Below are 15,803 nucleotides of genomic sequence, written 5' to 3' on the forward strand. Positions count from 1 at the left end.
TGTTCCATTATTAAATTGATCCATGTTCCATTATTAAAATGATTAGATGTTCCATTATTAAAGTGACTAGAGTTCCTGAGTTCCATTATTAAAGTGATGTTCCATTATTAAAGTGACTAGAGTTCCATTATTAAAGTGTGACTAGAGTTCCATTATTAAAGTGACTAGAGTTCCATTATTAAAGTGACTAGAGTTCCATTATTAAAGTGACTAGAGTTCCATTATTAAAGTGACTAGAGTTCCATTATTAAAGTGACTAGAGTTCCATTATTAAAGTGACTAGATGTTCCATTATTAAAGTGATAGATGTTCCATTATTAAAGTGATTAGATGTTCCATTATTAAAGTGATTAGAGTTCCATTATTAAAGTGACTAGAATGTTCCATTATTAAAGTGATTCATGTTCCATTATTAAAGTGATTCACATTATTAGAGTTCCATTATTAAAGTGATTCATGTTCCATTATTAAAGTGATTCATGTTCCATTATTAAAGTGATTAGAGTTCCATTATTAAATTAAAGTGACTAGAGTTCCATTATTAAAGTGACTAGAGTTCCATTATTAAAGTGACTAGAGTTCCATTATTAAAGTGATTAGAGTTCCATTATTAAAGTGATTAATGTTCCATTATTAAAGTGACTAGATGTTCCATTATTAAAGTGACTAGAGTTCCATTATTAAAGTGACTAGAGTTCCATTATTAAAGTGATTAGAGTTCCATTATTAAAGTGACTAGAGTTCCATTATTAAAGTGACTGAGTTCCATTATTAAAGTGACTAGAGTTCCATTATTAAAGTGATTGATGTTCCATTATTAAAGTGATTAATGTTCCATTATTAAAGTGACTAGAGTTCCATTATTAAAGTGACTAAAGTTCCATGTTCCATTATTAAAGTGATTCATGTTCCATTATTAAAGTGATTCCATGTTCCATTATTAAAGTGACTAGAGTTCCATTATTTGATTATGTTCCATTATTAAAGTGATTCATGTTCCATTATTAAAGTGAGTTCCTGTTCCATTATTAAATTGTGTTCCATTATTAAAGTGTTCCATTATTAAAGTGACTAGAGTTCCATTATGTTCCATTATTAAAGTGACTAGAGTTCCATTATTAAAGTGACTAGAGTTCCATTATTAAAGTGACTAGAGTTCCATTATTAAAGTGACTGTTCCATTATTAAAGTGACTAGAGTTCCATTATTAAATTGACTAGAGTTCCATTATTAAAGTGACTAGAGTTCCATTATTAAATTGACTAGAGTTCCATTATTAAAGTGACTAGAGTTCCATTATTAAAGTGACTAGAGTTCCATTATTAAAGTGACTAGAGTTCCATTATTAAAGTGACTAGAGTTCCATTATTAAAGTGACTAGAGTTCCATTATTAAATTGACTAGAGTTCCATTATTAAAGTGACTAGAGTTCCATTATTAAAGTGACTAGAGTTCCATTATTAAATTGACTAGAGTTCCATTATTAAATTGACTAGAGTTCCATTATTAAATTGACTAGAGTTCCATTATTAAAGTGACTAGAGTTCCATTATTTGACTAGAGTTCCATTATTAAAGTGACTAGAGTTCCATTATTAAAGTGACTAGAGTTCCATTATTAAAGTGACTAGAGTTCCATTATTAAAGTGACTAGAGTTCCATTATTAAAGTGACTAGAGTTCCATTATTAAATTGACTAGAGTTCCATTATTAAAGTGACTAGAGTTCCATTATTAAAGTGACTAGAGTTCCATTATTAAAGTGACTAGAGTTCCATTATTAAAGTGACTAGAGTTCCATTATTAAAGTGACTAGAGTTCCCTTTACTAGAGTTCCGTTTCCTAGCATCGACTAGCACTTGAATGCTGTATTGTGTTGGCTTCATATTCTCAGGGGACACTAGAACATTTGAAGTCGTAACTCCGATATGATTGTGTTTAAGTTATTTTCAAGTTGGAACAATTAATTAACCAATAGATTGCCAACAACATTTTCTCTGTTTCCCACTTGTAATTCTAAATTTGAAGCTCATTCAAGGCGACAGTGGTTAGAGCGTTGGACTAGTAACCGAAAGGTTGCAAGTTCGAATCCCTGAGCTGTCGTTCTGTCCCTGAACAGACAGTTAACCCACTGTTCCTAGGCCGTCATTGAAAATAAGAATTTATTCTTAACTGCCTTGCCTAGTAAAATAAAGCTAAATAATCATCACACAGACAATAATTCTACTAGTTGACTGAACAGACACATGGCAGGATACTGAAACTCAGTACGCAATGGTCGGGAATGTGTTTCGGGGCTGGACACACCGCAAACCAAATTGGCCTGAACCGGTTTTGAGTGACCATTTACAATTTAATTACAATCAATTTACAGAATAATAGCAAACCACTCAAGTCAATTGGGCACACATCAATTCACGGGAGACGGCCAGGGTTGGGTCACTAACCTTGATTTACAGAACAGTGATGATTAATGGCCCATCTCAGGGTCCAAGACTCATATTGTCACTGGGGCCTAAACAACAATGGTTTGATGATTGTCCATCTGTGGAACATTCTAGAAGGACTGGGCTGATCCAGAAAGCTGGTTGTGTGTCTTGTGCTGCCCTACTTAGTTTGTTCATTTGGGAGTAAAAGATTGCCTGTTGACAACATTGAAACGGTGTCTGTTTCTTTACATCAGTGTTTCCCAACTCCAGTCCCCCAACAGCACATATTGTTGTTGAAGCCCCGGACAAACTCAGCTGATTCAACTCATTGAGGGCTTGATGATTATCTGACACCACATCATAGTCTACAAAACGAGTCAGCCTGTTCCAAACGACTTCTAAGCTAAATATCCACCCCTAAACCCTCTTACAATTGTCCGCATACAGTATGTTAGAGACGCTAAAGGAAGTCGCCAACACAACAGCCTGAACAGTCTCTTCAGCGCGTCTCTAGCTCCGGTCCCACCCATCTCGCAACAACAAGTATCCTAAATGGTTTCAAATATACTTAAGTATCTAAAGTAAATGTAATTGCTAAGATATACTTAGGTATCAAAAGTAAAAAAGTAAAGCAAACCAGATGGCACCTTTTTGTTGTTCTTTATTAATTCACAGAAAGCCAGAAACACACTACAAGCATTTCGCGACAGTCGCATTAACATCTGCTACCCATTTGTATGTGACAAATAAAATGTGCTTTGACACTCCAATACTCAGACATCATTTACAAACGAAGCATGTGTTTAGTGAGTCGGCCAGATCAGATGCAGTAGGGATGTTCTCTTGATAAATTGTCGTGTCCCGATAAGCATTCAAAATCTGAAGAATAGTTTTGGGTATCAGGGAAAATCTACGGAGTAAAAAGTACATCATTTTCTTTAGGAATGTAGTGAAGTAAAAGTAAAAACCCGTCATTTAATTAGGGATGTCAATTAAGAACAGATTCGTATTTACAACGACGGCCAAACCCGGACGACGCTGGGCCAATTGTGCGATACCCTATGGGACTCCCAATCACGACCGGTTGAGATACAGCCTGGATTCGAACCAAGGTGTCTGTAGTGATGCTTCAAGCGCCTTAGACGGCTGCGCCACTCGTAAGCCCAAGTAAAGTACAGATACCCCAAAAACGACTTAATACTTAAGTAGTACTTTCAAGTATTTCACTAAAGTACTTTACTTTAAAATAAATGATCACAAAGGTGAATCTTTGGTTATTGTACATCTCCTCATGTCAGTCGTGTCTCTGTGAAACAGATGATGATGCTTAGATTGGAGAGGGAGGCCCATCAAATGGTTGGAGTCATCATCATTCCACTGCAAGCGAATACCAGAGCGCCAAGTCTAGGTCCAAAAGGTTCCTTACCAGCTCCGACACCCGAGTCATAAGACTGCTGAACAATGAATCACGTGGCCACCCAGACTATTTGGTCCTTCTGTAGCTCAGTTGGTAGAGCATGGCGCTTGTAACACCAGGGTAGTGGGTTCGATTCCCGGGACCACCCATACGTAGAATGTATGCACACATGACTGACTGTAAGTCGCTTTGGATAAAAGCGTCTGCTAAATGGCATATATATTTACATTCACACACCCTCCACCCTTTGTTTTTACACTGCTGATACTCGCTGTTTATTATCGATGCATAGACACTTCACCCCTACCTACATGTACCCATGACCTTGACTAACCTGTACCCCCGCACATTGACTCGGTACCCCCTGTATATAGCCTCCACATTGACTCTGTATCGGTACCCCCTGTATATAACCTACACATTGACTCGGTACCCCCTGTATATAGCCTCCACATTGACTCGGTACCCCCTGTATATAGCCTCCACATTGACTCTGTACTGGTACCCCCTGTATATAGCCTCCACATTGACTCTGTACTGGTACCACCTGTATATAGCCTCCACATTGACTCTGTACCGGTACCACCTGTATAAAGCCTCCACATTGACTCTGTACCGGTACCACCTGTATATAGCCTCCACATTGTCTCTGTATCGGTACCCCCTGTATATAGCCTCCACATTGACTCTGTACTGGTACCCCCTGTATATAACCTCCACATTGACTCTCGGTACCCCCTGTATATAGCCTCCACATTGACTCTGTATCGGTACCCCTGTATATAACCTCCACATTGACTCTGTACTGGTACCACCTGTATATAGCCTCCACATTGACTCTGTATCGGTACCCCTGTATATAGCCTCCACATTGACTCTGTACTGGTACCCCTGTATATAGCCTCCACATTGACTCTGTAATGGTACCCCTGTATATAGCCTCCACATTGACTCTGTACTGGTACCACCTGTATATAGCCTCCACATTGACTCTGTATCGGTACCCCTGTATATAGCCTCCACATTGACTCTGTACCGGTACCACCTGTATATAACCTCCACATTGACTCTGTACCGGTACCCCTGTATATAGCCTCCACATTGACTCTGTACTGGTACCACCTGTATATAGCCTCCACATTGACTCTGTACCGGTACCCCCTGTATATAGCCTCCACATTGACTCTTTATCGGTACCACCTGTATATAGCCTCCACATTGACTCTGTACCGGTACCCCCTGTATATAACCTCCACATTGACTCTGTACCGGTACCCCCTGTATATAGCCTCCACATTGACTCTGTACCGGTACCCCCTGTATATAGCCTCCACATTGACTCTGTACCGGTACCCCCTGTATATAGCCTCCACATTGACTCTGTACCGGTACCCCCTGTATATAACCTCCACATTGACTCTGTACCGGTACCCCCTGTATATAGCCTCCACATTGACTCTGTACCTGTACCCCCTGTATATAACCTCCACATTGACTCTGTACCGGTACCCCCTGTATATAGCCTCCACATTGACTCTGTATCGGTACCACCTGTATATAGCCTCCACATTGACTCTGTATCGGTATCCCCTGTATATAGCCTCCACATTGACTCTGTACTGGTACCCCCTGTATATAGCCTCCACATTGACTCTGTACCGGTACCCCCTGTATATAGCCTCCACATTGACTCTGTACCGGTACCCCCTGTATATAGCCTCCACATTGACTCTGTACCGGTACCCCCTGTATATAGCCTCCACATTGACTCTGTATCGGTACCCCCTGTATATAGCCTCCACATTGACTCTGTACTGGTACCCCCTGTATATAGCCTCCACATTGACTCTGTACCGGTACCCCCTGTATATAACCTCCACATTGACTCTGTACCGGTACCCCCTGTATATAGCCTCCACATTGACTCTGTACGGTACCCCTGTATATAGCCTCCACATTGACTCTGTATCGGTACCCCCTGTATATAGCCTCCACATTGACTCTGTACCGGTACCCCCTGTAGCCTCCCCCTGTACCGGTACCCCCTGTATATAGCCTCCACATTGACTCTGTACCGGTACCCCCTGTATATAGCCTCCACATTGACTCTGTACCGGTACCCCCTGTATATAACCTCCACATTGACTCTGTATCGGTACCCCCTGTATATAGCCTCCACATTGACTCTGTATCGGTACCCCCTGTATATAGCCTCCACATTGACTCTGTACTGGTACCCCCTGTATATAGCCTCCACATTGGCTCTGTACCTGTACCCCCTGTATATAACCTCCACATTGACTCTGTACCGGTACCCCCTGTATATAACCTCCACATTGACTCTGTACCGGTACCCCCTGTATATAGCCTCCACATTGGCTCTGTACCTGTACCCCCTGTATATAACCTCCACATTGACTCTGTACCGGTACCCCCTGTATATAGCCTCCACATTGACTCTGTACCGGTACCCCCTGTATATAACCTCCACATTGACTCTGTATCGGTACCCCCTGTATATAGCCTCCACATTGACTCTGTATCGGTACCCCCTGTATATAGCCTCCACATTGACTCTGTATCGGTACCCCCTGTATATAGCCTCCACATTGACTCTGTACTGGTACCCCCTGTATATAGCCTCCACATTGACTCTGTACTGGTACCACCTGTATATAGCCTCCACATTGACTCTGTATCGGTACCACCTGTATATAGCCTCCACATTGGCTCTGTACCGGTACCCCCTGTATATAGCCTCCACATTGACTCTGTACTGGTACCACCTGTATATAGCCTCCACATTGACTCTGTATCGGTACCACCTGTATATAGCCTCCACATTGGCTCTGTACCGGTACCCCCTGTATATAGCCTCCACATTGACTCTGTACTGGTACCACCTGTATATAGCCTCCACATTGACTCTGTATCGGTACCCCCTGTATATAGCCTAATTTATTGTTATTTAATTTATTGTTACTTTTTATTTGATTGTTTATTTTATTTAGTAAATATTTTCTTAACTATATTTCTTAAACTGCCTATTTAGTTAAGGGCTTGTAAGTAATTAATTCACAGTAAGATCTACCTACACCTGTTGTATTTAGTTAAGGGCTTGTAAGTAATTAATTCACAGTAAGATCTACCTACACCTGTTGTATTTAGTTAAGGGCTTGTAAGTAATTAATTCATGGTAAGATCTACCTACACCTGTTGTATTTAGTTAAGGGCTTGTAAGTAATTAATTCACAGTAAGATCTACCTACACCTGTTGTATTTAGTTAAGGGCTTGTAAGTAATTAATTCACAGTAAGATCTACCTACACCTGTTGTATTTAGTTAAGGGCTTGTAAGTAATTAATTCACAGTAAGATCTACCTACACCTGTTGTATTTAGTTAAGGGCTTGTAAGTAATTAATTCACAGTAAGATCTACCTACACCTGTTGTATTTAGTTAAGGGCTTGTAAGTAATTAATTCACAGTAAGATCTACCTACACCTGTTGTATTTAGTTAAGGGCTTGTAAGTAATTAATTCACAGTAAGATCTACCTACACCTGTTGTATTTAGTTAAGGGCTTGTAAAGTAATTAATTCACCTGTTGTATTTAGTAAGATCTACCTACACCTGTTGTATTTAGTTAAGGGCTTGTAAGTAATTAATTCACAGTAAGATCTACCTACACCTGTTGTATTTAGTTAAGGGCTTGTAAGTAATTAATTCACAGTAAGATCTACCTACACCTGTTGTATTTAGTTAAGGGCTTGTAAGTAATTAATTCACAGTAAGATCTACCTACACCTGTTGTATTTAGTTAAGGGCTTGTAAGTAATTAATTTAAGATCTTACACCTGTTGTATTTAGTTAAGGGCTTGTAAGATCTAAATTCACAGTAAGATCTACCTACACCTGTTGTATTTAGTTAAGGGCTTGTAAGTAATTAATTCACAGTAAGATCTACCTACACCTGTTGTATTTAGTTAAGGGCTTGTAAGTAATTAATTCACAGTAAGATCTACCTACACCTGTTGTATTTAGTTAAGGGCTTGTAAGTAATTAATTCACAGTAAGATCTACCTACACCTGTTGTATTTAGTTAAGGGCTTGTAAGTAATTAATTCACAGTAAGATCTACCTACACCTGTTGTATTTAGTTAAGGGCTTGTAAGTAATTAATTCACAGTAAGATCTACCTACACCTGTTGTATTTAGTTAAGGGCTTGTAAGTAATTAATTCACAGTAAGATCTACCTACACCTGTTGTATTTAGTTAAGGGCTTGTAAGTAATTAATTCATGGTAAGATCTACCTACACCTGTTGTATTTAGTTAAGGGCTTGTAAGTAATTAATTCACAGTAAGATCTACCTACACCTGTTGTATTTAGTTAAGGGCTTGTAAGTAATTAATTCACAGTAAGATCTACCTACACCTGTTGTATTTAGTTAAGGGCTTGTAAGTAATTAATTCACAGTAAGATCTACCTACACCTGTTGTATTTAGTTAAGGGCTTGTAAGTAATTAATTCACAGTAAGATCTACCTACACCTGTTGTATTTAGTTTTAGTGTATTTAGTTAAGGGCTTGTAAGTAATTAATTCACAGTAAGATCTACCTGTTGTATTTAGTTAAGGGCTTGTAAGTAATTAATTAAGATCTACCTGTTGTATTTAGTTAAGGGCTTGTAAGTAATTAATTCACAGTAAGATCTACCTACACCTGTTGTATTTAGTTAAGGGCTTGTAAGTAATTAATTCACAGTAAGATCTACCTACACCTGTTGTATTTAGTTAAGGGCTTGTAAGTAATTAATTCACAGTAAGATCTACCTACACCTGTTGTATTTAGTTAAGGGCTTGTAAGTAATTAATTCACAGTAAGATCTACCTACACCTGTTGTATTTAGTTAAGGGCTTGTAAGTAATTAATTCACAGTAAGATCTACCTACACCTGTTGTATTTAGTTAAGGGCTTGTAAGTAATTAATTCACAGTAAGATCTACCTACACCTGTTGTATTTAGTTAAGGGCTTGTAAGTAATTAATTCACAGTAAGATCTACCTACACCTGTTGTATTTAGTTAAGGGCTTGTAAGTAATTAATTCACAGTAAGATCTACCTACACCTGTTGTATTTAGTTAAGGGCTTGTAAGTAATTAATTCACAGTAAGATCTACCTACACCTGTTGTATTTAGTTAAGGGCTTGTAAGTAATTAATTCACAGTAAGATCTACCTACACCTGTTGTATTTAGTTAAGGGCTTGTAAGTAATTAATTCACCAGTAAGATCTACCTACACCTGTTGTATTTAGTTAAGGGCTTGTAAGTAATTAATTCACAGTAAGATCTACCTACACCTGTTGTATTTAGTTAAGGGCTTGTAAGTAATTAATTCATTTAGTAAGATCTACCTACACCTGTTGTATTTAGTTAAGGGCTTGTAAGTAATTAATTCACAGTAAGATCTACCTACACCTGTTGTATTTAGTTAAGGGCTTGTAAGTAATTAATTCACAGTAAGATCTACCTACACCTGTTGTATTTAGTTAAGGGCTTGTAAGTAATTAATTCACAGTAAGATCTACCTACACCTGTAGTTTGTATTTAGTTAAGGGCTTGTAAGTAATTAATTCACAGTAAGATCTACCTACACCTGTTGTATTTAGTTAAGGGCTTGTAAGTAATTAATTCACAGTAAGATCTACCTACACCTGTTGTATTTAGTTAAGGGCTTGTAAGTAATTAATTCATGGTAAGATCTACCTACACCTGTTGTATTTAGTTAAGGGCTTGTAAGTAATTAATTCACAGTAAGATCTACCTACACCTGTTGTATTTAGTTAAGGGCTTGTAAGTAATTAATTCACAGTAAGATCTACCTACACCTGTTGTATTTAGTTAAGGGCTTGTAAGTAATTAATTCACAGTAAGATCTACCTACACCTGTTGTATTTAGTTAAGGGCTTGTAAGTAATTAATTCACAGTAAGATCTACCTACACCTGTTGTATTTAGTTAAGGGCTTGTAAGTAATTAATTCACGATAAGATCTACCTACACCTGTTGTATTTAGTTAAGGGCTTGTAAGTAATTAATTCACAGTAAGATCTACCTACACCTGTTGTATTTAGTTAAGGGCTTGTAAGTAATTAATTCACAGTAAGATCTACCTACACCTGTTGTATTTAGTTAAGGGCTTGTAAAGTAATTAATTCACCTGTTGTATTTGGCGCATGTGACGAATAAAATGTGATGTCATTTGATTGGCTGTATACGACTTTAATGTTAAATCTAACCTCACTTTACAGAACCTTATGTTTAAATAGTATGTTTGTTTATTATTATACATGTCTTCTATAATAACAATATCTGCATTGGCTACTCCTGTGTGTCTTAATTATCAGCGAGGTGTCCCACCTCACAAAAAAGGTGTCCCTGTCTGAACATCATGTTGGTGTCCCAAATGGCATTGTATTTCTTAAATAGTGCCCTACTTTTGATCAGGGACCATAGGGCTGTGGTGAAAAGTAGTGCACTATATAGGGCTGTGGTCTAAAGTAGTGCACTATATAGGTCTGTGGACATTTCTAAAGTAGTGCACTATATAGGGTTGTGGTCTAAAGTAGTGCACTATATAGGGCTGTGGTGAAAAGTAGTGCACTATATAGGCCTGTGGTCTAAAGTAGTGCACTATATAGGTCTGTGGTCTAAAGTAGTGCACTATATAGGGCTGTGGTCTAAAGTAGTGCACTATATAGGGCATTGTCTACAGGTAGACTTTAGGTCTTAGTGGTAAAGGTGATCTTTATGCTGGGAATCTTTTTAGACTGGTTAGTTATAAAAGTTTTAAAAAACAAACAAGAAACCACACTTCTAGATCTATTAAAAAACAAGTATAACACTAAAATAGTAGCTAGCATGGCAAATTACAATGACACAAAAGTAGCTCTGCACACCACCTCACAAAACATAAGTTGTCTTGATGTCAATGGTAATGTTCTTATAATAGTTATTTTAGGCCCCTAGACCTGCAGATGTACAGTTAGATTAGAGCATATAGTTTTAAAGTCAGGAAAACAAGTCTCAAAACAAGACAACACGTCCGTTTTTCCTCCCAAAAGTAGCAGGGAGAAACGTGGATAAACGTCGAATTCTGCAGTGAGAGTTTGTTGATAAGGGGTTTATTCGTAGACACGGTATTAGAGGTTGGGAGGTTTTACAAAATCTCACAGCAACATGTAAAGACGCAGTTAGTTTGGTCACAGACAGAGACATTTACACTTTAAAGTAAAAACAGAAAACTCAAAACCAAAATGTGTTGTAAAGAACAACTGAACGGGTATGCAAATAATGAAAAACCACACTCATAAATACATTGAAATAAGTGAAAAAAGTTGAAACCACACGAGAAAAAGTAAATAAATAAAACAAATCACACGATAAACGGGCTATTACACAGTCTACAAACTAGTCAGGCTTTTCCAAACGACTTTTAAGCTAAATATTCACACCTAAATGTCTTACAAGTGTCCGCATTCAGTGCGCGAGAGACGCTAAAGAAAGTCTGCAAAACAACAGCCTGAATGAAGTCTCTCCAGCGCTTCTCTAGCTCTGGTCCCACCCATCCCGCAACAACAAGTTGACTATGTTAGTAGGTCTAGAGGGTAGCGCAGTAACGGCCTGGACCAGAGTTAGCGCTTCTATCACTTGACATAGACCGAGTTGTAGGTGGTTTCCACCCGGGGACAGAAGCGCTTGGTGTGGGCTTGAGCCCCGGTGGCCCCGCAGAGAGGACAGACATACTGTCGCAGGTACGGGCACACCACGCCCCCATCCTGGTCCTTTAGACTGTGGGACCCAAACACAGACTCAGACTCCCCGTTGTGTTTGCAGAAGCTGCAGGACTGGCGCTCAGGTGATGGCGCTCCCTCCGGCATCTTGGAGCGGGTCGCCCTCTTTCTCTCCCTCTGGACCCGGGTCCCCACGGAGGGTCTGGACGCTGCAGTAGGAGTCGTGGGCCCCTCGCTGCTGCTCGGATGTAAAGGAGCGTCTTTACGCAAGGGGACAATTTTGGAATCCAGGGATTCCTTTTCGTGCCGTAGAGGTGGTGTCGCCACCGGTGCTATCGGTGACAGCAAGGCTCGCGACGGGAACTGTTCAAATTCCACCATGGTCGAGCATATACTGGAGTGATGACCGTCAACGGTTGACGGTTCTGATGTGAAGTTCCCTAACTTCATCTCCCGCACTGCGTCCGCTAGCTTCATGTAGTCCCGCCACAGTTGGAAACTCTTATTTTCGGATTCCATTTTCGGTCGGTGTTGGAGTTGATAACTAAACGATGCCATGGTTCAATGAATTGAGAACTAAACTGAAGGCAAGTTGGACAATACGCACGTTTTGACCTGTCCGCATTTTGGAAAGCAGCCAATCAAATGGTGTTGTGCGGAGGCGGTGGGAGGTGACAACAGCCAATCAAATGGTTTCAAACGGACAACTGCGAAATTGGTCATTTTAGAAGATCAACTATTTGGGATACAATTTTACACCTCAACAATATTAAAAAACTTCAAATATAACTGTTTAATCTATTCTAGGGTCTAAATTGATAGGACTTAGATTATAATTCATAGTTATAAGAATATGTTTTATAATAGCCTATTTTAATAAAATATCACTTAGCAGGTCGCCTCCTTTCTCTGTTAAAATTCAAAACTGCTTCGACTTCCTCGCTGTTCACTACTACCACCATTAAGTTATTGTAGCATTTCTCCTGGCTCATCGAGTCATTCCAGTAATAGTGTTGGTACTGCGGTGTTGGAGGGATGGGTGGAGGGAATGGGGGTGAAGGAGAGGTTGGCGGGGAATGTTTCGGAGGACGCATGGCTCTCGAACCTCGCCTCTCCGGAGTCCGTACTGGAGTTGCAGCGATGGGGTAAGACTGTAAGTACCAATTGGATGTCACGAAATTGGGGAGAAAAAGGGGTAAAAAGTAAAACAAAATAAAGAATGGCCTTACTGAAGAGCTCAGTAATCTCAACTGTTTATTATTTGTGGAAGATTGTTGTTTTTTATCCCCCCAGTAATTGCGGACCACCTGCAATACCCAACGATAACCACTGATCTAGATATACCACCTGCAGTACCCAACGATAACCACTGATCTAGATCTAGATACTTCATCTTGTTTCAGTAACATTACTGGTCAGATACATTTATCCATCTTCCTAGAACTAGTACACTATTTTATAACTTTGTATTGGCTTGTTTTGATGCCTACCATGAACCCGTATTCCCCATATCGTGCACATGAGGCCCTGGTAGAAAGTAGTGCATTATATAGGGAATGGTGCCATTCTCTGTCTCTCTCTTCCCCTTAACTAGTGAGAAAGAGGAAGAGGAGAAAGAGGAAGGGCATGAAGACGCTACAGAACTGGTCTGTGGCCTGATCAGAGAACTCTCCTACCTAAAGTGAGTCTTCGTCTCTTTTCCCTCCTCTCCCTCCATCACTTTCTCCTAGTGATGACATTTGACCTAATGAACTTTAGAAGTCAGCCTGATCCGCCCCACAGATCTCTGAGCTCTGATTGGCTAGATGGCTGTCTGCTCAGATGGACACATAGATAAGAAACTCTCCTTAGTTAACACAGGAGAGGAGGAGAACAAGCCCTCCTCCATCTCTTCTCTCTCTCTCAATTCAATGTTTCAAGTGAAATACAAAATTAACAGTAAACATTACACAACATTTCAAAATAATAAATACATTTCAAATGTCATATTAGTGTTGTAATGATGTGCAAATAGTTCAACTACAAAAGGGAAATTAAATTGGGGAAACACACTGAACCATCATCTCAACGCCCCCAAAGGCTCATGGGTAACAGTCTTCACATAGTGGAGGCTCACTTGAAGTTGATTTGTATTTCTGTTTTGACTTGAATACTCCAGATCAGTTTGAGAACAATGATCCAAAGTATCAACCCAGATGAGAACTGAATGTTTGTCAAGTTATATGGACACAACGTTATAATAATAAAGACGGTCTATAAATCAAATCAAGTTTTATCGTGTCACATTCACATATTTAGCATATGTTATTGTGGGTGTAGTGAAATGCCTGTGTTCCTAGCTCCAGCAGTACAGTAGTATCTAACTATTCACAACAATACACACAAATCTAAAAGTAAAAGAATATAATTAAGAAATATACAACTATTAGGATGAGCAATGTCGGAGTGGCATTGACTAAAATACAGTAGAATAGAATACAGTATAATAGAATACAGTAGAATTAGATTACAGTAGAACAGAATACAGTATATACATATGATATGAGTAAAGCAGTATGTAAACATTATTAAAGTGACTAGTGTTCCATTACTGAAGTGGCCAGTGATTCCATGTCTGTGTATATAGTGCAGCAGCCTCTAAGGTGCAGGGTTGAGTAACCGGGTGGTAGCTTTATTGGCATAAAAAAAAGGTACCACCCGGTTTAAGGGTTATTTTCTTGTCCTCAGCCTTTCCTAATGCTGAGGACATCACTTTGGAACAGTATGTAGTCACTGTGTTTTGTAGAATGTGTTATAAAATAAATGACCACTAAGGTGAATCTTTGGTTATTGTACATCTCCTCATCTCAGTCGTGTCTCTATGAAACATGCGGCTTTAATAACTAACCAGTCTGAGATGAAGAAGACAGAAGAAACCCTCACACCGCTCTTGATAGTATCACTGCTCTTCCAGGCCTTCGTCAGAGCTGTTTATAATTTGCATCCTTATTTAGACATTGCTCCGCCCACATCCGTTCAATGCATCGAATGGGGTTGGAGTTCAGGGAACACAGGCGTATGTTACCACATATAACAATGTGCATTTCATCAGTATTCTAATGAAATGTGGACATAAAAAGTATTAAACATGACTGTAGAACCACAACGAGGACGTTACAGGTATTAAACATGACTGTAGAACCACAACGAGGACGTTACAGGTATTAAACATGACTGTAGAACCACAACGAGGACGTTACAGGTATTAAACATGACTGTAGAACCACAACGAGGACGTTACAGGTATTAAACATGACTGTAGAACCACAACGAGGACGTTACAGGTATTAAACATGACTGTAGAACCACAACGAGGACGTTACAGGTATTAAACATGACTGTAGAACCACAACGAGGACGTTACAGGTATTAAACATGACTGTAGAACCACAACGAGGACGTTACAGGTATTAAACATGACTGTAGAACCACAACGAGGACGTTAAAGGTATTAAACATGACTGTAGAACCACAACGAGGACGTTAAGGTATTAAACATGACTGTAGAACAGGTATTAAACATGAACGAGGACGTTACAGGTATTAAACATGACTGTAGAACATGATTTGACTGTAGAACCACAACGAGGACCATAAGAGTACGTTACAGGTATTAAACACGACTGTAGAACCACAACGAGGACGTTACAGGTATTAAACACGACTGTAGAACCACAACGAGGACGTTACAGGTATTAAACATGACTGTAGAACCACAACGAGGACGTTACAGGTATTAAACATGACTGAAAAACTCGCTTCTTGAAGTCCTCTTTTTAAATGGCTCAGCGTGGAAGCTGTCCGCCCGTAATAGAGTATTTCTGTCCGTTTCTTTTCTATACAGAGTTGTCAACAGGGTTCCATTTGATTTCTCAATCCACATATCGAGGTCATGAACACGCTGAGTGTCACATTCCATAGTGAATTTGAGATTGCGGTCAGTGTCATTGAGTAATGCCGTACAGTCTGACAGCTCTTCTCCCGGGACCGTAAGATCTGGTGGCAAAGAGAAAGTCAAGATATCAGACAGGGGAGGTGATATAGATAATACTCTTTGTAAAAGAGAATGTTTTGGGATTGTCCCCCTCCAGACAATATTGCCTAAAGGTGTTAATAATTAAATGCCC

The 15,803-nt window shown here is 39.4% G+C and overlaps 1 protein-coding gene and 1 long non-coding RNA gene across 8 annotated transcripts; both read right to left on the minus strand.

Moving 5' to 3' along the window:
* Positions 1–4,310: 4,310 nt before the first annotated feature.
* On the minus strand, positions 4,311–6,528 carry LOC127929396 (uncharacterized). Of its 7 annotated transcripts, XR_008134765.1 has the most exons (5): positions 6,252–6,528; positions 6,135–6,212; positions 5,699–5,757; positions 5,095–5,308; positions 4,311–4,363 (listed from the first exon to the last, which is right to left on the minus strand). It is a non-coding gene; the product is annotated as an uncharacterized LOC127929396 (long non-coding RNA). The 7 variants fall into 7 exon arrangements; XR_008134762.1 differs by lacking the exon at positions 4,311–4,363 and having other exon boundaries at positions 5,042–5,308; XR_008134761.1 differs by lacking the exon at positions 4,311–4,363 and having other exon boundaries at positions 5,061–5,308; positions 5,543–5,757.
* A 5,022-nt stretch (positions 6,529–11,550) lies between these two features.
* LOC127929391 (uncharacterized) lies at positions 11,551–12,223 on the minus strand. The gene has a single exon (XM_052517347.1). The coding sequence runs from the start codon at positions 12,193–12,195 to the stop codon at positions 11,551–11,553; it is 645 nt and encodes a 214-aa protein (XP_052373307.1). The 5' UTR covers positions 12,196–12,223.
* Between the last annotated feature and the right edge of the window lie 3,580 nt (positions 12,224–15,803).

This window comes from Oncorhynchus keta, unplaced genomic scaffold, assembly GCF_023373465.1.
Source record: "Oncorhynchus keta strain PuntledgeMale-10-30-2019 unplaced genomic scaffold, Oket_V2 Un_scaffold_713_pilon_pilon, whole genome shotgun sequence".
NCBI lineage: Eukaryota > Metazoa > Chordata > Actinopteri > Salmoniformes > Salmonidae > Oncorhynchus > Oncorhynchus keta.

Bases quoted from the DNA above. Each gene is read 5' to 3' on its own strand.
- LOC127929391 (XM_052517347.1), bottom strand. From the start codon at position 12,195: ATGGCATCGTTTAGTTATCAACTCCAACACCGACCGAAAATGGAATCC.